We start from the raw sequence: 21,851 nt of genomic DNA on the forward strand, positions 1-21,851 counted from the left end.
CGACAATATAATCAGTCAATATAATCTAAACTTTAGGTCGTTGTGCTTTTATCCCAAACAGCCAACTGATGAAAATGGACACCATCACAGTGTGAGAGCACTCAAAAATGGAAGCAGTCAGGGAGTCCCTCAACAGACCAAACGCCTCAGGAAACAATGCTGATTACAACACAGAGTCTTTATTAGCTAAAATTCAGGTGAAAAACACTGGAGGTTACAAATAAAGAAATAAGCTCAGCAGAAATGTGTTTATATCAGGGAATAACATGATATATATGTTAGAAATGTAGGTGTCTTCGCAGGTTTTATGCTTTTAATTATGTAGAAATGAAGTCACCTTTTCAGCATAACAGCATTTCTGTAAAGGATTTAATCTAATCTAACTACTCTTACTTCTAAATGTGCAACTAAGCATGCTAATGAAACCGGTCTATTCTTATTGAAATTCAGTCATTTGCGGGTGATTTTCAGGGAATCATAGACTTAAGACTTTTTATTTTATTGTCCCCGAGGGGAAATTCTTTTTCACCAGTAAACAGTTTCAAGGGCAGCGCGCCGACAGAGGGTGAACACAGGGGGATACATGTGGGACAACAGGACATACATTGACAGGACATACAGTGCATATGGTTATGGGTATGGGTTATGGTTATGGTTATCATATTTACAATACTCATAGTTACAAACAGGCAGTTATAGACTGGTCCTTAATATCAAAATGTTGTTCATGTTTCGACAGAAATGCAACCTCTAGTTGAAAATGTGGAATACGTGTACAGATTGTTGCAGATTTTTGTAGTGATTTGATCTGTTTTGAATAAAGGATTTAATGAAAATATCTGGTGGACCCTGACTGCAATCATCGAGGGCTGGCTTGAATAAAGCCCATGTTAGTTATATTATACATGATTAAAAAGGACAAATGTTCTCAATATACTCTTACACAGTATTATTTCTGGCATCTGTCTTAGCCAAACAAACATGGACACTGTTTGACAAGTGTACAATTATTTACCAATCTTCCCATGTTTATTAACTACGAGACACATTGCATTCACTGAAGAAAGAAAAATGAGTAGGCTGCACGGTAAGAAACCGATATAACTGGAGAGTTCATATTTGTGTGTATCAGTCTCGGCTCAGTGCTGCACACACAAACACTACATCCCACCGCACACCTATCACACAATACAGCGCTGTCCCTCATACAGAATCACCCACGGATGTTTATCTTATAATACAAGATCAGGAACTCATAATTACAAGGTCCTGATCTCGTAATTATGAGATAATGTGTTTAATGTCTTTCGTGAATGCAATGTGTTTCTGTGATTAACAGACTGGCTAGCAGAACAGTTTTTTTTTAAGTGATTGAAGGGTAAAAGTGAAGTTTGTTAAGTACATTTGTTTGATTGAATTAATGCTGACTCAAAGAAAGCATAATAAAGGCCTGACTTTAACAATGTACACTAATATTTGTATCCTGTTGATTATTTGTGGTTCTTGGCCCAGACAGGGTAATAAATAACAAAATAAAACTTGCAACTAAATTTTTTTTTTTTTTATGTTTATTTTAATTCAATTTATTTATATTTTCTCAGTGCATCTTTAGTAGGCCTTTTCATGGCTATATACACTGAGTCTGACTTATATTTCAGAGTGATGGTTGTTCTGTGCGTTATTTGACCGGTTCTATAAACCGTTGATCTATAAAGTACAGGGCTATTATTATTAGTATTTACCTGCCATACTTCATCAAACTGGTGTCCTGTGGGTTGTAGTTGATTGTTTTAGTGCACAGTGCTGCTAAAGATGAGTTGTAACAGCTTGTTTTCAGAGTGTGATGGATCTACAGTGGTGTTTCCTGACTCTCTCTGCAAATCAGGACTGCAAGACCCTTTTTTGTCTTGCAGTCCTGATTTGAATTGTAGCGCTTTGCTGCCCCTTTTGTTGATCAATCAAAGCTAGTCATATTAAAATGGGAAGAACAGACAGAGAAATCCAGTAAAGAACTGGTTCTGCAGGTTGAACTCTTTGACCTGGTGCAGGAATTACGCCCTAGTGTCTCTTTTCTACATTAACTTCTATTTTGCATCCCTATTTTAAGTGTCCTAGCAACTTGAAGATCTCCACAGCAGACGTTCTGTTGATGACTAGTGTGATGTTCTAGTGTTGGGGGCTTTTTGCTGAAATGTACGCGGTGTCATCTCCACTTTGGTGCATGTATAGCGTCAAGAAGTAGGCTCAATAGATGATCCAACACAGTCTGCCATAGGATTGGTGTGTTGTCTGCAGACTGGAAGTTTAACAGACTCGACTCCTGAAGGGCAGAGGGAGACAAGACAAGGGAAAGCACTCTCCCCTCCTGCCTGTGGGCCTCTTTACTTCTATACTTGATTGTTCGATCTGATTTCATGATTCAGCATATTATTCTATTTCTAGCTGAGGTGGTTTCATGCTTGAACGAGATAAGCATTCACTTCCAGACAAATCAATTGTCTATTAAATAAAGCGCTACTTCAACACAATTTTAAATATCTTAACGGTGCAGAGTTGTCCTCTCTTTTTCTTAGAAAACAGGGAGAAGCGCTTGTATGGACAATTACCTCGGGTCAACAGATGGTGTTTTTGGCCTGCGCAGAATCTTGCACTAATAGGGCTCGACCAAATAGAAACAAATAAATAGAAAAGTAGTGGAGGGCTCATTTATTTCATCTGCAGTTTTAAGAACAGTCCATGATTACTCTTTTCAAACTTTTAGAAACTCATCTCTTGCAATAACAAGAAGGATCTATTCACATGCAGCTAACATTTTGCATTCAGGATAAACAGGGCTGACTGTTTTCTCTGCTATGTAACACATTTGTGTCAAACAGAGAAGGATTTGAGACGCTCATAGCAGTCAAAGCGTTTCTCATAACTGGATGTAACGCCTTTATTAAATGCAACAACCAGCACACATTTCAGCCTAGTGTAGAGCGCCCCCGTCTGGATGGAAAACTTCAGTGCTCAAATCGTATTCATGTCTCTCAATTGTTTTTAATTTTTGTTTTTAACTTTGACTAAAATCTGTATTAAACAGTATATTGTATTATATCTAATAGAGTTAATACACAAAGACTGCAAGAAGCTCTGAAAAGGTTTATTTCACATACTTGTACAAAAATGCAACCGTGACAAGTTCAAGGACTTTTTTTTTAAGGATTTACAAAACGTATCACTGAAATATTCAGACTCTGCTTTAACTAATTCACACAGTGCTGATTCTGTTCAAAACAAGTCGCTCCACGTCAATAGTGTTCTGTTACTTCCTTTCCTTTTTATACTTCAATGAACATAATCTTTATTTATTCTGAGAAAAGTTGGCGACGTTTATCGGCATCTGCTCGATCAGTTTGGATATTTGGAGATGGGAAAGAAAAGCAAGTCACTAATGACACACAGCCAGTGAGAGACTGTCAGTGCAGCCTGGTCTAATTTCTCAAGCAATGTCAGTGCTGTCAAGTCATTTACTGTTGTTGATTTTAACACAGGTCATGTTTATCCAGAATTTTGGTTGAACTGCCTATTTGGCACTCAAGAATTTCACGTCCTATGTCCATCCATATTATGCCACATGTGCTTGTGTTGTCTTTAGCCCATGAGGTATCCACTGTGAAGACACAAGATTCATCCATTATAACAATGACACAAATGTCAGTTCAGTTAAGCAGAATTTGAAAATCAAGACAACTCTGGCAGAGTCAGACTGATATTTGAATAAAGACGATATATCTTAACGTTCAGTGGGAAATAAACTTACGGCAGCTTCATGCGCATGAAAACTCTGGCCATGAAGAAGCTGAGCAGGACACTGACAAACCCAATGAAGAGCAACAGGAAACGGTTAAGTTTTGGAATGTTTGGAGCATTGGAGCGGTCCAGGATTATGAAGCCCAGGCCTCCCATTGTGAAGAGGAAACTGGAAGCCAGTCCTTCCATAATGTACTGTCCATTTACTCTGGAAAAAAAGAGAGCTTTCATCACTTACATGTACTATTTAATGTGATGATTATGTCCTCGCTCCTCGCTGTATTTTATAGTTTGAGATGCTTATAACGTACCTGTAGGCCAAAAAGGCAACTGGCCGCTGGTGTCCATGTTCATCGGTCATTGATCCCACGCTTGGTGGCTCAACAATGACGTCATAGATGATACCTGTAACATAGGGAGATTTAGATCAGGGGTCTCAACAAGTAGCTTGCCAAGCAAATCCAAAATATAAGAAAAAAAATAATAATCTACCCTATGCATAAACAAAACCTCACTCATGGCAAGCTTTATCTACTTAATCTTGATCTATCTAACCAGATTACAATGCACCAGCTGACAGCATGCAGTGTCAGAAATCTCATTAAAAGGTAAGCACATAATATTAGTATATACTGCAAAAAATAAATAAATAAGGGGAGTAGACCGTTTAATTTTTTTTGAAAGTAGCTCTCATCCTAAAAAGGGCTTAGAGACCCCTGATGAAGATCCATTAGACCAAGGGCTCATCATTTAAGTAGTCAAATTAAAAACGACTGCACTTGATCAGGAGATAGATGCCTCTGCCACTTAAATACTGCTGGATGATTCTTCAACTTTACTGAGTCAAACAGACCAGGGTGCGTTTCTGTAGTCTCTGGTGCTAGCTGCTACACTGCACAGTTAGCCTACAGGCTCAATAAATGGGCTCACGGTCATGCACAAGCAACGCAGAAATCAGGAATTTTTCGTGCAACAAAACTAAACCAGCTGAAGTTTTTTTCAACCAGACGTGTATATGCATTTATTTGTAATCCCACACTAATACAGTGATTTAGCATTGTCGTTAGCTTAGCAAGTCCACTTACCTCCTGTGATGAGAAAGTATGATACAATCACAGCTGCGTACACAGTCATAGCAGACGGCATGTGTAGCCATGAGGGTTTCTTCAGTTTCACATTTGGACACTCCAGCACAGTGAACGGTATACTATATAAAGTCTCCATGATTTGTAGAGAAATTGTCTGACAACAATGCAGTGACTGACGCTGACTGAGATCCGCCTGCGACGCGACTTTGTTGACGTGTCCCGGAAGTAAAATACCTAAAAAAAAATTCTAGGTTTTAACCCAAATTTACTCTTATCTACGAATCAAATGTTAAATTACATTGGAACAATTCATAGCTGCAAGTTTTGGTAATTAATTTATCATATCTTAAATTATTTTATCCCATCGGTCCGCAAACCGGAACAGGATAATGACGCGTTCTTAAAGGGATAGTGACCAAATAAAAACGAGACTTGCCTCATTTTCGGTGTCATCTTCATATGGTCATTACTTTTGACCAACATCTTATGTTAAAACATATGTATGCTTATGAAAATTAATGAGCTAATCCATCCTTAAAATAAACAACGCACAATTTTTTGTTTTATTAACTTATTTGAGCTCGCCATCATTTTCCAGGGTGACTTTCCTCCCATATTTCAGTCTTTCCATCAAAGGTATAGTTAGGCATCAAAAGAGTTTGTGCATCAGGAACCGACACTCTCTTTTCTGTGTGCATGTACTTTAATTTACATTTATTTGTGGAAACATCAGAACCAGTACACCTTCACTTTCGGCGAGACACCCCTGATGAACTGATGCAATCTAAAATGTTTTATTATTGATCTTAATGCATTATGCTAAAATATTATCTTGGAACATTCCTTAACTTTTCAATGGCATTTTTGACAGTGTTGATCAGGAAATAAATCCATCTTAATGTCCTAGTACCAGTTACACCTCTCATTTCAGTTAAAATATAATCACAACAAGTAATGAATTTGTCTGTCATTTTTTTATTGTGGCAATACAAATACACATTTTACTTAGTTTTCTGGCTCTGTGCCTGTGCCTTGAGCACCTTGACGACGATCTTCTGCTCCTCAATCAGGAAAGCACGCTTGATCCTAAGAGACAAAACAAAATCCATTTAGACATCCATTCTGTAAAAACTTTTTTTTAAATTGAGTGCATTCATGCTTCCTGGTCTCTTGGAGATCAGCCTCTCACGAACACCCAAAGACCTGCCGTTGTTTTTTGGACTTCTGCATGCACTTATCAATCCCAGAGTTATCCACTTCATTAAGCAGTAGCTTATGTGTTATGTGTATGTGTTAATGCAAATAGAAACATTGCTATTTCTTCTCATACCTGTCACGCACAGACTTGGCGCACATGGAGCCTCCGTAGGCCCTGCTGACGTGCTTCTTGGTCTTTGAGAGCCTCTTGAGAACCTGAGGTCTAACAGCACGGATCTAACAGACAGAAGATAGAAACAAGAGTAAGAAGTGTGTCCTGAGATCCAGACATTTATACAACACAACACCTGGGTAACAGTTATCGCTCGATCAGACAGGTCTACATTTAAACCACCTAACCTTGATCAACTCCATGGAAACGACAAGTTAATGTAACATCCTGTAACCCAAAAAAATCTGAGCAACCCGTCTGTAACACTGCAGAGAAAAATACGATTTAAATCATGTACATCTTCGTCAATAATTGTGTATGAGAATGTATGACTGCAGGCCTGCACCTTCATTTTGAGGCAATTGGAAATGACAATTGATATACTTTGATTATGTCAGCATTCAGCAGGGGTTCAGCAACTGGTTCACAATTTGAGTGGATCATGAGGTCTTTGATCTAAGCAGAGATTATTTTTAAGATGTTCCTTTTTGGCCAGATCCTTCAGAGTACAGATTTGGATAAGATATTTGTTTAAGTTGTTTTAAAGGCACAATCTAAAACAACTTATTGAAATGACAAACATCAACTACCGGTACTTTAAAACTGGATGTCACATCAATATAATTCCAACTGTTAGATTTATAAAGTCCAAAACGTGCTGTGACCCTTGAATATCAGTAACCATCAATAAACTTTAGCCGACTACTTCGTGCTCACAACTAAAATCAGTTCACATCAAACTTAAAAGTCCTAACAGTTTCATTAATAGACAAAATGAAGTTTCATCACAGGTTTGTAAAACCACAAGACTATGTAGTTCTTCCATGAAGTATCTGGATTCTTTATAATAGCCAGTTTATTTTTCATGTCTCTGGGAAACATGCACTCAACTGTAACTTTCTGCTACACACTTGTGAGTGTTTAGGATCTATTACATATTGTTTTGTTGTTAAAAACAGAAGGAGAAATTATGGGCAATGTTTCATCAGCGGGCCTTTAATAAAGTTCTTCAGTGGCAGCTGAGCAGTTTGCAGATGTTATTTAATACTACTCGTGTGCAATTTACTTGGATGTGCACACAGTTGTCTTTTTCTCTTTTCAAGGCAAAAAAATATTAAAAGTCTTTGTGTTCTTAGCCCACCTGCCTGCACAAATTCAGTGCTGCGCCACAACTGATGCATCTTGAAAATTTCACTGCATAAAGTCAAGTAAAATTAACCACCTCCTGTCCCAATAAGTCCAAGTCTCATCCGGGCTCTTCTGACCTCACAAGCACTCAGTTTGCAACCACGAGAAAGCAGATAAACAATGCATGCACTTACTCCACGCAGTCTTCCTTGGCTGATGCCACATGCTGACTTGGGAGCCTTGCCGACCTTCTTGGTATAAAGGTACACGATTCGGTTACCTGGTGTCCGGGACCTGCATGATTCAAAAGGTGGAGTCATTATGTTTGTTTGTTTTTATATCGTGAGCAAACCGAACAGAGAATCGCACTTACAGTCTGGTTTTGTTGGAGGCGGTGTTGTAGGACAACCTACGGCGGTAAGTTAGGCGCTGCACCATCTTGAAGCTGAAAACATAAACAGTTACTTACAGAGCATGATACCAGGGTGCGAACATTGCTAGCCTTAGGACAAATAAAGAGGCTAATGGATAGTCATGCCAACAAATAACGTAAACGCTACTAAATACATACAGGCCTGAATTAAATATGCCACTCAGCAAGTTATAAATGACATTTTGTCGCGACGGCTACAGTAGTGAATCACCCGTCTGGGAAACCAGTCTGATTAATATATCCCACAAACAACTTATTAACTAAATGATCCCACAATAAGACACAAAGAGGGGTTTTAACTATATAATCCACTAAAACACACCCATAATAGTCTTCTAAAACACACGATTACAGCGGATTATAATGTCAAATTTACTCAAGAAGAAGGCAAGGGCCGCCATACCTGCTGTCGCCGTAACCGGAAGAGGAAGAAGGAGGGCGGATGTTGAGGTTTTAAGGCAAGTTTATTCCTTTTAGTTTTTTTTTGTCTGCCCCCTGTTGGTGAGTCTTTCGTATAACATTGTTGTAATAACAGTATGGTTGCTTGTGACGTACACAAAAGTGTCTCAGCCTAATTCTTTTTCAACATATCAAGGACCAGAACCCTATTTTTTATGTTCATTTCAATTGACTGATATCTACTGTTTATAAGTAACTTTGCTGTGATGATGGCATACTGGCTGTTACGTTGGAATTCAAGTTTAATATGATGAAGGAAGCTTACTTTTAATCCGTTTTTTTAAGTAGTGCTATTATTACCTTTGGTCTACTTACTTGAATTATGAGTTGGTTCTTTTCTAGAAAAAAGTGCTCAAATTAACATGATAAAGTTGCATCTGTCGCTGTACCTGCTTCACAACTCACATTTTACATAAAAAATAAATTCTGACAGATTACTCCTGAATCTCCAAGAAGGATTCGCTTATTTTTTAAAGCCAAGGAGCAATGTAATGTAAGTAATTAGGAAACTGTGACAGCCTGTTTTTTTTTTCATCTTCTAACATTGCGCGAAGATTCCGGTAGATGGCGGCATTGTAATGCTATCTGTAAGTAGACACAGTTGATGCATAGTGAGTGTCTCTTAAACAAAGTGACTTATTCTGTCAATGTGTTTTTAAAGTATAGTTTATCACATGTGGTCTTTAAAAATTGATGTTCATCTTCCGTGTTTGAACAGTACATTTATAACGTCTTTAAGACAAACCAACAGGTAAAGGCTCACACATGTCATGCATTTTAAGCCTAAAAAAAACCTAAATGCAGACTGACATTCAATTTCCTGGTATGAAAATCTATAGCTGCACAAAATAATTGTAAAGCAGAAAGAAAAGGCTCAAAATGGCCCCCTATCAAAGAGGTGCTATGTCACAGACCGACAGACATTTGCCAAGCTTAGCCAACAGATGGTGAGCTTGGCATCCTTTTTAGATGAAGCATTTGGCAGTGGCAAAGTTCAGTTACAACACAAGGCTCTGTACAGTGTGTTGGCCTCACTTTTAAGGCCATGAAACTGTCTGCTTTTAAGCTTAACTTAGTCACAGTGCCTTATGGACAGGATATGGTTTTTATTGAGTCTATTATCTTCTACTTTACAATCAAATAAGCACCAGGAAATGTAACTCTTCAATAAACCAGTGAGCTTATTATGTTTAATAAATTGAACATTATTATTATTTTGTGTGGGTGTATGTCTTCAAAATGTTAATATCTATTTGCATTTTAAAAAAAAACCTAAAACATTTAGAAGAATCATTCCAGCAGCTACCGTTTGGTAATATATCTTTCTCTGATATTTAGCATGAAAGTACATCTGTCATTGATATATGCATAAATAACCCTAACAAAGTGTCATTGTTTCTCTGACCCAATTAAACTTTATGAATCTGGCACTTTTCCGACACATTAAATGCAATCAAATCAAAAGTCCAAATGTGTAAAAGGTGATTGACAAAAGGTAGCGTGATATTTAAAAAATGATTTAGAGTCTAATGCACACCAATATGGATTCAAAATCTGAAGAATAACATAAAGATGGGTGATAAAAAGAAAAAAAGAGAGACAAGAAATTAAAGAAAAAGCAATAAAATAATGAATACACAAAAAACTTGGAATGCTTGGAAAAATAAAATAATGTTTAAGAGTTTAAAAAAAAATTATATTAATAATACAATTCTAAATGTAATACTTTTTATTACTGGTGGCCTCTAGAGGTGCAAGTGTGTTCTGCATGTTCTGTTTAGGGATTGATTTGATTAAATCCAGATGTGACGCGACCTGGGATTAACCCGTTCTTTACAAGACTCAAGGTCCATTACAAAGGGTGCCAAAGAGATTTATGCTGACTCCAAGGGACACTGAGGCAAACACACACACTCATGTCCAAATAATTAGTAACATCTGCAGGCCGTCTGCCTTAATCTTGTCAGAAGTAATTATTCTAAAAGACGTCTCAATGGAATATTTAATTTAGATCTCAATCCAGCAAATAATCAATAACAGTTATGATTATTTGGAAGAGATCTTGTTGTATATTCACCTTACCCATCACATTCTGAATAGCCCGGTGATTTCATGGCCTCTTTCTTAAAATTAGTCGTGACTTGTCAAAGATGAAACATATCACCTTAAGTGCACTTGATTATGCAAGCCCCCCTCACCCCCTTTAACCCCCACCCCCTCGCCACATCTTGGGCCTTCTGTGTAATCTGCTGAGATTTAAACCTGCTGCTCCTGTTTAATAAATCCACTGCGATTAAAATAGGATTACAGCTCTGCTTTCGCCTTCCTAATGACATCAGAGCATGAAACATTTTTTGACTTTTTTTTTCCACTTGTAGGGTTTTTTTTGTTTGTTTTTTGCACAAGCTCGCTCATTCCTCTCTCCTGTTTGTCATGACCAGACAGGCAACAAAGATTTTCAACTTCTCCTCCCACCCTCCCCTGGAAAAAAAACCCTCATCCCTGTAGCCCAGCAGGTCAGCCCATCTGTGGGACTGTTGACATAAGGATTAGGCTTATAATGCAGCCCACATCCTGTATCAATGCTGTCCTCCATCACATCATACTTCTCAATTGTAGTACCATCAACAAACATTCAGTGTCTTCTTATTGTCTCGTGGGACCTAAATGGCAGTAATCAATGTCTATTTTGCACTGTTCATCCCTTCAGAGCATTGACTTTTAATGGTTATATTCTTAAAGGTCATAGATTAGATTGGATTTTTACAACAGTGAAGGTTGTGATGGTTGTGACCCCACCAAAATAATCTCTTCAAGATCAGGTATTGGCAAGACACTTAACCCCAAGGAGCGCTTCATTGGCGGTGTATACATGTGTATCATTGGGATTAGCTATTTCTAATGGTCACTTTAAATAGCAACCTCTGTCACCAGTGTGTGCATGGGTAGGTGTGATTTGTGGTGTAAAAAGTGCTTTGAGTGGCCAGAAGACTAGAAAAGCGCTTTACAAGCTCCAGTCCATTTACTACTGGTTTGATAAAACCTGAATATATTATATTATATTGTATCCATAGCTAACCCATTGCTCCTTCTTATGTTGTCCAGAACCCAAAGTTCAGAACGACATGCCTGCAAATCTTATTACATTTGCCATCAGCCTCAGCTTAATAAATTACATAAATGAATAACAAAACAAAAACAATTGAAAGGCTTCCCCAGTAGAAGTCATTTATAGCAGTAAAGAAAGTATTAACGAACAGCATCAGCAGATCAGCATCACCAATTAACCACTATTAATAGAAAGAATACTAAAAACAGTAGCAGAGTAACCAAAGACATCAATCACCTAAAGTTGTCCGGAGGGGCTGCTTAAGATCAATTCCATATTTTGTTTAAATCCTGAATCCTTTCAGAAAAGCTCTCTCCCTCCACTTTCACAGTTAGTGCTCATACTGTACCTAATCAGCTCCAGTCACTTAGTCGTCAGAGCTGCTCATGGATTATCAATTAGTTTATCTCTTTAGAGCTTTCCTACCAATCCCTGGTTTTCATCGTTAAGGGTTTCTTACTCTTTATCTTGGAACAATCTTTTTTCAACATGAACTCAACTCTTTTACCGTCCTCATCAATTCGCTATTTTACTATCCGAGCATCCCGCTGAGGCCTGTTCCTATTTTGTTTTGCTGACTGTATTTTCCTAAGGGGCAGGTGGTCCCGTCCAAGCCTCTTTGTCCAGACTTGTGGTGGTGATGGTGGTGGTGGGGGCCTAATATGAGGCTTTCAACATCTAATCCGGAGCAAGTCTCTCAGAAAAAAGCTTATCCAGGGACTCTTCATTTTTAATGCTTTCCTCAGCTGCAGGACCAAACCGCTTTTAGCATGACTTATTATGAAAAAGCACTTGTTTGTTAGAGTTAATTCAATACCTTGCTTCAGTCAATTGTTCCCCCGTCTACACCGGAAAAACGTGCTTGGTTATCATCACCCTATCTACCCCCCACTGCCCCTGCCTCATTGCTGACAAATCCATACAACTATGTGGGACACAATGGCTCGGATTTAGCTGCCGGGCCGAAGCGAGGACGGGCCGGGTGGGGGGCAGGGCCTGCATGGAAATTTCTGTTGTTTTTGTCACAGCACAGATTTCAGACAAATCAAAACAACTGCCACCATCCTGCGCCCACCCTGCCAAACCCTCTTCCTCCCCACCGTAACCCACACGACCTGTGACCAGTCATCACTTTTATGTTGGAAATGCAGCCAGATGAGGGGTGGTCAGTGTGGTGGTGTGCTGCAGAGGCTGCGTGTGCACCATGCAGCTAGGAGGGGTTCATTGTTGAAAAAGAGCTGACGGCCTGGATAGGAACTGATTTGATGCGCAAAAATATTGTCAGATCTATAAATCCAATCACTCTATGATTGGAAATAGCACAGCATAGTAGACAAGACAACATACTATTTATTATTAAAACAGAGAAATGTCACTATTTATAGACATCTTGCATTTTTTGTAATTAATTCCAGCAACCCATTCAAAAACAGTTAACCTAAGGTCAAGTTTACTACTTTGTGGGAAGGCAGCACAATGTACCAACAAAACCTTTAAAGGCTTAGTTACCAATGCCATGTGCACTATATGCACCTGATACCATCCAGCTCAGAAAACAGGGTGTCCAAGGCTTCCAAACGAAATTCAACTGTTGTCAGACTGTATAGGAAACTTTTCCACTTCAATTCAGTCCATTTTAAATGATACCAGACCCAAAGATGGTGGCAACATCTGGATGTATATTGCCTTATAACAGAGATCACTTCCGATTCTCTGACTATTATAATTACATCATGCGCTGTAGAAAATGATTTGTTAATCTTTTGGCACTTAAGCTTAGATGAGGTTCATGAGGTGTTCCATTTTACGACTCCTCTTCTTACCAATGTCTCAACCTTTTTTGAAATGTGATGCTGATACAAAACTTAAATTGGGCATAAAATTATATATATGTAATATATTTGTCCTACTCTTTTTAAACCCTGCACATCCAGTTTTTCAATGCAGGCTTTCTTTTCAGTCTGAATTGGATGAAGTTGATGATATTCATATGCCAACAAATATGTTGTGTTTTCAAAAGCCAGGGCCGTGGCTGAAAAAAACCATCAGCCAATTTAGGACCCAAAGAAAATATGAACTGAAGAATAATGGTTACGAAACGTTCAACTATTGATAATCTGAGGTAAATGAAGTCAATGCCCTAGAGTTTCCTATTAGGTAACAAGGGGCAGCTACAGGAGAGAGGAGATGGGCAGAGAAGAGGGGCCAATCAATGAGGTCACTGAATCATGATTTATTATACAGCACTGGGCCATTAGTGTCACACATGCTTTGTCACACCATGAAGAGATTGCGTGTCAGTGTCTATCCAACAGGGTTTGGCCTGTGGACTAATGTTCAGGGGTTGCGAGGCTTTTTCTGATATGAGGGGGAAACACGATGACCCAAGGGGCTGCAGGACTGATGGCTATGTCAGCCGAAAGCTTGGGATTGGTTGACATACAAATAAAACAAAACGGAGCGTAAAGCATGGATGACCTTTTCATGTTTGCTGTCCCATTTGGTATTCAAACCAAAAATGTTTGAAAAGAATAAATGCATACATAAAAGTACCAATGGAAGGAAGAGTTGTTATTTTTGGATATGCATCTGTTTGCTTTCCTCTTAAGGGTTTTAATGAGTTGATACCAGTATTACATCTATCCACTCAATATTATGCTGTTGCAAGCAGCTGCTCAGCTTAATACTACAAAAGGGGACAGCTAGCCTGTCTCTGTCAAATGAGCTACTGTAAAGCATTGTTACATCTTGGTGGGGGTTTTTTCAGTATGAAAAAAAAAAAACACAGTAAGCTATGTAAGAAAACAGTTTTAGAGTCCAGAAATGGTGACTAAGACGAAGAAAAAGTCCCACAAGAAAAAGTCCCACAAACAACACATTATTATTTGTAGACCTTGTTATGAACAACTGAAAAATGGTCAGTAAGCTATGACGTCCAGAAAAATGTATTTACTTGAAGGGGGAGTCTCTCATGCCTTTTTCATGTCTTACATAAGCTAACCAGCTGATAGCTGCAGCTTTATTTTTGAAAAGAGGCTTGTGAAAGCCTCAGCCTCTGGGGCAACACATATTTAAATTTCCTAAAAAGTTGAGGATTCATTTTCAGATGACATGTAGAACACTCTTTCATGTAGAGAGTCTCTTTCAAGTGTACATCTTGCAGATCAATGATGCTGCAGCTTGGGCTCCTCGTCAGAGAGGGTTTCAAAGTAAGAGGACCACCTCATTCATGTAACCTTGAAATGACCTGAAGCGTTCCGTGAAGCTCACGAGCTTCCACCTGTTCCGTCATCATTGCAAAAAAAAGAGTAGAAAACACTGCCTTTGCTGTGTAACCACGGCAACTCCTCCCTCAAAATGCAACATCACCAAAGCCCCCCCTTGGCGTGAACCCAGCGGGAAAGGATGCGTTACCTGGCTTTATTAATAAACCACGTCACGTGGTGAGCCCAGCCCAGCACATTATTCTGCTACATTAGCAAGGTATTTTTGACCGGGTGTTTTTTTTCTCTCTCTCTCCTCTCATCGAAAACGGGAGGGCTGCTGCTGCTGCTGCTGCTGTGAGGGAGAGAGGTGAGCGCAGTTGGAAAAGCATCCTCCCACCCTACCACCATCCCCACCACCACCCCTCCCTCCAAAGCTCCTCCTCTGTCGTCGGAAAGCGGACGACCGGTCACATTTACTCAATGAGAGCAAGAGGGCACCGGAGAGGATTTCCTAATTCCTACCTGCTGCTGTGCCGTGCGGCTGATTTTTCGTCTCTGTTAAAGGTAAGGTATGACAGCGCGCGCGCAGCCTCTCCATGCATCACGCGCCTTCACCGGAGAAACTCTAATGTTGGGCTGCATGTCGTATGACGGTTTTGTCGTCTCCTTGTGTGATGGTAGAGCTGAAAGGGCGAAGGCTTTAGTGAAGGACAGGGATGGAAAAGAGTTGTCAGTGGAGCTGGCATGTCAAGGAATATGTTTAATTTAAAAGCAGCAGGGCTGTGCATCTCTGAAAAGTCAACCAGGGCAGGATGTGTGGTGTGTGTGTGTTTTTTCTGCTTACCTGAGCAGCAGCGTCATAACGTTGACCATTTTCACTTACTGCAGCCAAGTGATGTCCGTACACCGCTGGCCTTCTCATTTTGTGAGGTTTTCTCAGGTAAAACCAGCAGGTTTCCCATTTTGACCGCGAGCCGTCACAATTCCAAACTGACATCGTTAGACTAGCAGAACCATCTGCCTATTGAAGTTTTCAGTCTGTTTGCTGCATGCTGCGTGTTTGAATTTATTGGGATTTACTTGAAATTCCAATCCCTGAAAAGGCTTTTTGTTTTTCATCTGAAGTGCATAGAGCCCAAGCGTCGACACTGACTGTCATAGCTTTGAGAAAGCTTGAACAAGTTCTTGATTATTTTTATTATAGTCCCACGTTTTCTCCTAAAGGATAGGCCTAATGATTTCATTGTGCTGTGATAGTAATAACAATATTGCAACCATAGGAAGAATTTTACACACAAGAGATGCACATTTAAGCTATTTCACGTCCGCATTACATTGTTGTTTGGCATTTGCTCTCTACAAAAAGCTTTTTTAAGGCAGTGAGCAGGAGGAGATTAGTCCTGACTTGTATCTGACTTTTCCAGGGCAACAATGATTATTGGTTTTTCCATCTGCTGTGCTTTTTTCAAAATTATGCAAAATAAGGTCAAGGTTAGTGGCTTTGCATTGTTATCAAAAGAGAAGCAGCATTTACAAATCGTTTTGTCATCTGATACAAGAAAATGTGCAATATATACTCTCTGTCAGTTGTTCTCACATTTAGAAACTGGTTCTTTAAAAGGACCCATGCCTACCCAGAATCCAAACAGGCCTATTTATTTAGATGGTATTTATGAGAGCTCAGTTGTTGAATTTTTTTCCTGTCTTAATAGTAATGTGTTCTTCATTCTTTTGATGTTGTACAGCAGAGGCTAATATGAAGACATCATTTGGCAAACCAGACCCTGGGAAGCACCTACAATCTCATCAGCTCATTTGAAAGTGAAGACAACACCATGCACTGTCTCCGGTAAAATCCTGCTCCCCCACTCTCCCCTCTTCCTACCAAGCGTTTGAGAGCGAGGACACGCTGCACAGACATGGCTTCAGATCAGCCCTGCATGGATTCACTAGAGCGGAGCAGACCCATGTTGGGTGCTGCCTGTAAGCGGCAGGCCTACCGGTGTCTACGGAAAAAACTGAGGCCAGTACGAATCTTAGGGTTCGTCTTCAGCCTGATGGCCTTAAGTGCCATCTCGCTCAGTGCCTTGACCTGGAGCTCAGGGGGTCAAAGCGAGGAGAGTCTCCAAGAGTCAGTTCCCCACAGGACTCTACTTTTCACCCAACCCCAGACGGACCCCAATGCATCAGCCGACATGCCAATAGCCATGAAATCTACAGCAGATAGCAATAAGAGCCAGGGGGATTACCCAAGAGACCTTTTTACCCTTGATGAGAGGCGCAAAGGAGCAGTGGTCCTCCACATGTTTGGCATGATATACATGTTCATTGCCTTAGCCATAGTGTGTGACGAGTTCTTCGTCCCAGCTCTTACGGTCATCACGGAGAAGCTGACCATTTCGGACGACGTTGCAGGCGCCACCTTCATGGCAGCTGGGGGCTCAGCCCCAGAACTCTTCACCTCCATCATCGGCGTCTTCATCTCGCACAGCAACGTGGGCATCGGGACCATCGTAGGCTCTGCCGTCTTCAACATCCTCTTTGTGATCGGAATGTGTGCCATTTTCTCCAAGGAGATCCTCAACCTGACATGGTGGCCGCTGTTCCGCGACGTCTCCTTCTACATCCTGGATCTGATCTTGCTTATCATTTTCTTCCTGGATAACATCATCTCGGTGTGGGAAAGTGCCACGCTGCTGTCGTGCTACGCTGCCTACGTGATCTTCATGAAGTTCAACAGTAATGTGGAGGGCTTCGTAAAAAGTTGCACGAACAAGAACCAAGTGGTAGAGGTGGAAGTGCAGCCCAAGGTGAGTTGAGTTCTGGATTTATTTATTTGTTATTATATCTGTAAATCTATCTTTTTTTATGACAATTTCCTCTGAGTATAAAATGTTTTTTTTTTAAACATCAGTCTATAAGCAAGTTACAATAGAAATGCAGTAATGAGTTTTGTATTTTGGCTGATAGAATTGATGTTCAGAGTGTCTTCTGGCATTGAAAATATTCATCCTCTTTCACATCACATGCAGCAGATTTTGCAGCAGATTTGAACAAGTCAAGCTTCCTTTGACTTTATTTTCAAACCAGCCAAAAATGAAACCATGTTGTTGGTCGAGACATGGTTTTTATTCAAGCATCTTTTCTTGGTTCTAATCAACCACATCCAAGGGAGACCAATTCAGAGCACATTTCCAACATGTCAAACATACCTTTCCTGAGACCACCCTACGCCATAAACACTCAATTTAAATGTTGTTAAAATAACCCGTAGTAGGTGAGAGATATTGAGTTTTTTCACCAACCACTTTGACCAATGTATATTCCTGTGTCCTAAGATATACAGCATACTGCTGGCCTTATAGTATTCCACTTTGGGACTAAAACAAAAAGGAGTCAAATGTGTAATTCTGGGTTAAGCTCTACAAATTGTGTCCCCGTCTGACAAATAAATCCCTTGGGGAAAAAAACAGGCGTTATTTTTTTTTTCCTCAGGCAAAGATTCCCTTTAAAATGCTTTTTAAAATAGTTGCTTAAACATGTTAAACACATGCAACATGAAGGCGTCCACCAAATACGTCAGCTGACTTTGTGATTGCTGCTGTTGTAGTGCTTGTTCCAGTTTTGCTCCGTATTTTTTGCTCCAAGGGAGCTTGAGTTGTAGGGAGTCATTTGGTGTAAAAAATGTAACGTGTTGATCGGTAGCTCAATCAGTAAAAAGAGTCAAAAACTGTCTCAGCCATTGTGTAGCTTAACATAGCATTCCTCCCCCTCAATGACACTTGAGGGCAAAAGACACTGCAGTGCAATTTGATACTGGTGTACAGATTATCGGGACGGATTTAGATTTCTTTGTAACATGAAATGGAAATTAAATTTTGAGAAAGTTGCATTGTAAAGCTTTAATTAAATGGGGATTTATTCTGAGTACATAAAGGATATTTAAACTGTTTGTTACACAATGATGGGAGGAAAACTACCAACGATCCAACGTGGCTTCTTCTTTTTTAACCAAAAATGTTTCATTTTAATCCCAAAAAGCAAGCAAGAAAAATAATTTCTCCCATAGCTCTTATATTTTGGTAAATATGAGAAGAAAAAAAAAAAGGAAAGGAGGCAGGCAGCCTAAGTGCAAGAGAAGACTTAGGTGACCTTGAGCTGCAGTGCATTCTGGGTACTTTGGCTCAAAGAGCCTTGTGCGTATGTGTGTGTTGGGAAAATAAACTTTCAATAAGGGAAAAAAAACAGATGAGCAATCAAACCTCACTATCACGGCTTATCTCCTAAAAAACACTAACTGCAGATAGCTTCTCCTCATTCGTCCCCCCAGCACCCTGCTTTGAAATCTCAACACAAGAAATTACTTTTTTTTTTGGTGGTGGGGGGGGGGGGGTGTCTTGAACTAGAATGGCACACATATTATTAGAAACATCTAAACAGCAGATTTTAATCAAGCTTAGACACTTTGGGGACATGTGTATATTTTAAGACTAGTGTTATTTTGAGATTTAATTGGCAATTTAGTCGTGTGTGTGTGTGTGTGTGTGTGTGTTTAAATTCATATATGAGTAATGGAGAGCCAAATGGCAGGGCAAGGACAAGGATGAGTGAGTCTACTCATAAAGATGTCCTGTGAAATATGATACAGGGTCTGGCTCTTAGCTTTTTTTGTCTTTTTATTTTTAGCTGACATTCACTACTTTGAACTGTGAGTTCTTTTTTTTTTTTTTTAATCATTTCACTGTCATGACTGAGCTCCAAGGTCTCCTTAATCCTCCATATATTACCGTTTAGGTGTGACGTACTGCATCGTAAGGACCCATAGAGTGTCATTTGACGCTGTGCCCTTGAACTAAACACTTGATTGAAATGGGCTTCCCTGAGATTATTTCCTGCATTATGATATTAGGATGTTCCTGTTGTGTGTAACATGCAAGCGTAGACAGAAACACAGACAGTCAGCAGTAAAAAAGGAAGCAGTGTTGTGGTGTCACATTAAAGATAAGAGAGTGTAGGGTGCTTGCTTGGTAATTGGCAGTCATCCATTAACAAGCCATGCTATAAATACCATGCAAAATTTAATTCTTGGACTAGCATGAAGCAGTGCAATTTTTCAGAGACCTCAGTCAATTTTGCAATGTCTGCGAACACTTCCTTTTATCTCCTTACATAACTGCTTGTACCACTTTATCTTTTTTTTTTTAATCATCAACACCAAAAGTTTATTTCGTGTAACTTGTTTATTCTGCTTCTGGGAACGTAAAAATAGATTGCTTTGTTTCTCTTATTCTCCCAAAAATAATGCCTTAGCTCCCAGGCAGAGAGTTTAATAGTGAACCAGGGCTTGCTGTTCCATCATTTGACAGATCAGAGGAGTGTTTTTTTTTTTTTTTGCCCAGGGACGAGGTGTACCATCATCAATATGACACAAACAGAACTGTCAGACCTCAGTGTGAATGTCTATTTAAAGGCATTGTTTCAGAGCTTTCTAATGGTTCCTATGCAATCTGTGATAATCTCTAAATCCAGTTAACACATTCATAAAGGCTCCATAATGCTTTGCACTTAGACTGACATACAGCTTAAAAGGAAAGAAAGTGCCTTGCTTTCAGACCATTGGGTGCGAGGTGGCTAAATGTAAGGATTATCAAGATCTAATAGTTTGGAAGGTGATGGTGTCTTGATGGTTTCAAGCACTTTTTGTAAATCTAAGTTGTGCAGTTTTTTAGTATTAAATCCATACTTGAATTGCTTGATGACATCTTTTCATCCAAACTTGATTTTTAGCATAGCACTCACAAACTTATTCAATTTAAACCGATTTTTCCTTTAACCACTGGGGTCAGTTAGAACTGGCTGTAAAGACAGCACTCGGACATGAATTGCTTTTTGTAGTTAATCTGGTGACGTTTTTAGAAATAGTCATTTTTTACCACTGGAGAAGAAGTGGCTAAGATTGACTCTGGTCAAGCTAAAACGCTCCGATATAGTTCGACTACAGGTGAGTTACAACAAATATTTGCGTGGTGGATGTTAATCAGCTCTCAAACATAACCATAATACAGAACTTATTGTCCAACTGAGTTAGAAGGTTGTAGTAACTTGATTCTTGTTGTTTACCTTTTGTTAGCTAACGTGTGCTTAGCTGCTGGTTAATCTTACAAAAAGGGAAGGGACTCTCCGTCAGAGTCTCTTTGGTACATGATGGATTTCTACTTTTCTTCAAACCACCTTTGAATATTGGGAAAATGTCGACAAGAGACTAATTTCAAGGGCTACACAAGACAGCTATTACAAAGTACATTTTCATCCCCAGCATTCGTGCATTAAAAACTTCACGATGCTTGAAAGAATCAGCTTTTGTTACAAATGAATGAGGCTATGGTCAGTCTGTCTTGTTGTGTTTGCAGTGGAGTGGTATGGTGTTTGCTGTTAACTTGACTCATCTGTCAAGTCGGTCCTCCTCAGCTTTAATGCCAATAGTTGACAACTTGTCACACATCCTGGGCCCTGAGCGACAGGGGTTCATAGGCCAAAGATAGCTTCTTTTTACCGTGTTGCTGTTCTTGATTGGTGCATGTTCTCTCCTCCCTGAGATTCTTTGGCTTTTGATGCGGTCGGAGTCGACTCGGGCCAATGCACAAAGGTCTGATTGCTGAACACTAGGTCACACTGTGTGTACGTGAAGGGAGCAGAATAGTCCACCCATGGGTCTTTTCCACATCATCTGAACACATCTCACACTCACGCACACTGTAAATCATCACCGTCTAAACAAAGACACTTCAAGGTCACAATAGAGATAAAAGGCTATCATTTTGTTGCCTCACAAGCTTGGAGGATCGGTAAATTGCAAGATGGAGGATGATTAATAGTACTATAGGTTTAGATTTCTCCTGCCATTTTCACTGAAAAAGCAACAGATGTGTGCGTCGTTGAGTTGACGCAGCATGCTGCTGATGATGCCCCACTGAAACAATCATTGGTCCAATGGTCGCTTTTTTTTTTTTTTTTTTTGCTTTCTGTGTTAAAAAAAAAGAACAGTAAGTCCAGCCAATCAATCCTGGCATCTTAACAGTGATTACATTGAGGTAGCAATTTAGTTCCCAATGTCTCAGACTTTTTCTTCTTTTAACATTTGTACGCTTTAAAAAATGGTTTAAAAAAAAAAAAAAGGAATTTAACGGCGACGAGCCAGTTCTTCAAAGCAACAAAGAAGACTGGCTTTGTCTTTACATGTCATCATCTGCACATCCATCACTGTCCT

General features: G+C 39.6%; 4 protein-coding genes across 13 annotated transcripts in view; 2 read left to right on the forward strand and 2 right to left on the reverse strand.

The window, feature by feature from the left end:
- Window positions 1-21,851, forward strand: part of etnppl (ethanolamine-phosphate phospho-lyase) — a 105,039-nt gene that overhangs the window by 9,693 nt on the left and 73,495 nt on the right. Inside the window, exon 13 of the mRNA XM_079371861.1 lies at window positions 62-531. Within this exon, the coding sequence (XP_079227987.1) occupies window positions 62-163 (102 nt within the window). The 3' untranslated portion in view covers window positions 164-531. The remainder of the gene's footprint in view (window positions 1-61; window positions 532-21,851) is intronic.
- Window positions 3,129-5,235, reverse strand: ostc (oligosaccharyltransferase complex subunit). The gene is made up of 4 exons (XM_079371435.1): window positions 4,878-5,235; window positions 4,104-4,197; window positions 3,803-4,000; window positions 3,129-3,652 (listed from the first exon to the last, which is right to left on the reverse strand). Exons 1-4 carry the CDS (start codon window positions 5,014-5,016, stop codon window positions 3,634-3,636), a joined length of 450 nt encoding a protein of 149 aa, XP_079227561.1. The 5' UTR covers window positions 5,017-5,235; the 3' UTR covers window positions 3,129-3,633.
- rpl34 (ribosomal protein L34) lies at window positions 5,836-8,285 on the reverse strand. 2 transcript variants are annotated; one of them, XM_079371929.1, is made up of 5 exons: window positions 8,214-8,285; window positions 7,751-7,822; window positions 7,572-7,671; window positions 6,211-6,314; window positions 5,836-5,966 (listed from the first exon to the last, which is right to left on the reverse strand). In XM_079371929.1, exons 2-5 carry the CDS (start codon window positions 7,813-7,815, stop codon window positions 5,882-5,884), a joined length of 354 nt encoding a protein of 117 aa, XP_079228055.1. In that variant the 5' UTR covers window positions 7,816-7,822; window positions 8,214-8,285; the 3' UTR covers window positions 5,836-5,881. The 2 variants fall into 2 exon arrangements, with proteins under 2 accessions (XP_079228055.1, XP_079228056.1); XM_079371930.1 differs by lacking the exon at window positions 8,214-8,285 and adding an exon at window positions 7,949-8,088.
- The window catches only part of slc24a2 (solute carrier family 24 member 2), a 44,280-nt gene continuing 36,678 nt past the window's right edge, over window positions 14,250-21,851 (forward strand). For 3 of the 9 annotated variants that reach the window (XM_079371923.1, XM_079371924.1, XM_079371927.1), the window contains exons 1-2: window positions 14,250-15,148; window positions 16,330-17,394. In XM_079371923.1, coding sequence (XP_079228049.1) covers window positions 16,504-17,394 — 891 coding nt within the window. In that variant the 5' untranslated portion in view covers window positions 14,250-15,148; window positions 16,330-16,503. Of the gene's footprint in view, window positions 15,149-15,222; window positions 15,525-16,329; window positions 17,395-21,851 lie in introns of those variants that run through there. The other 6 variants (XM_079371920.1, XM_079371925.1, XM_079371926.1 and 3 more) reach the window with 4 other exon arrangements.

This window comes from Symphodus melops (assembly GCF_947650265.1).
Source record: "Symphodus melops genome assembly, chromosome: 20".
Lineage (NCBI taxonomy): Eukaryota > Metazoa > Chordata > Actinopteri > Labriformes > Labridae > Symphodus > Symphodus melops.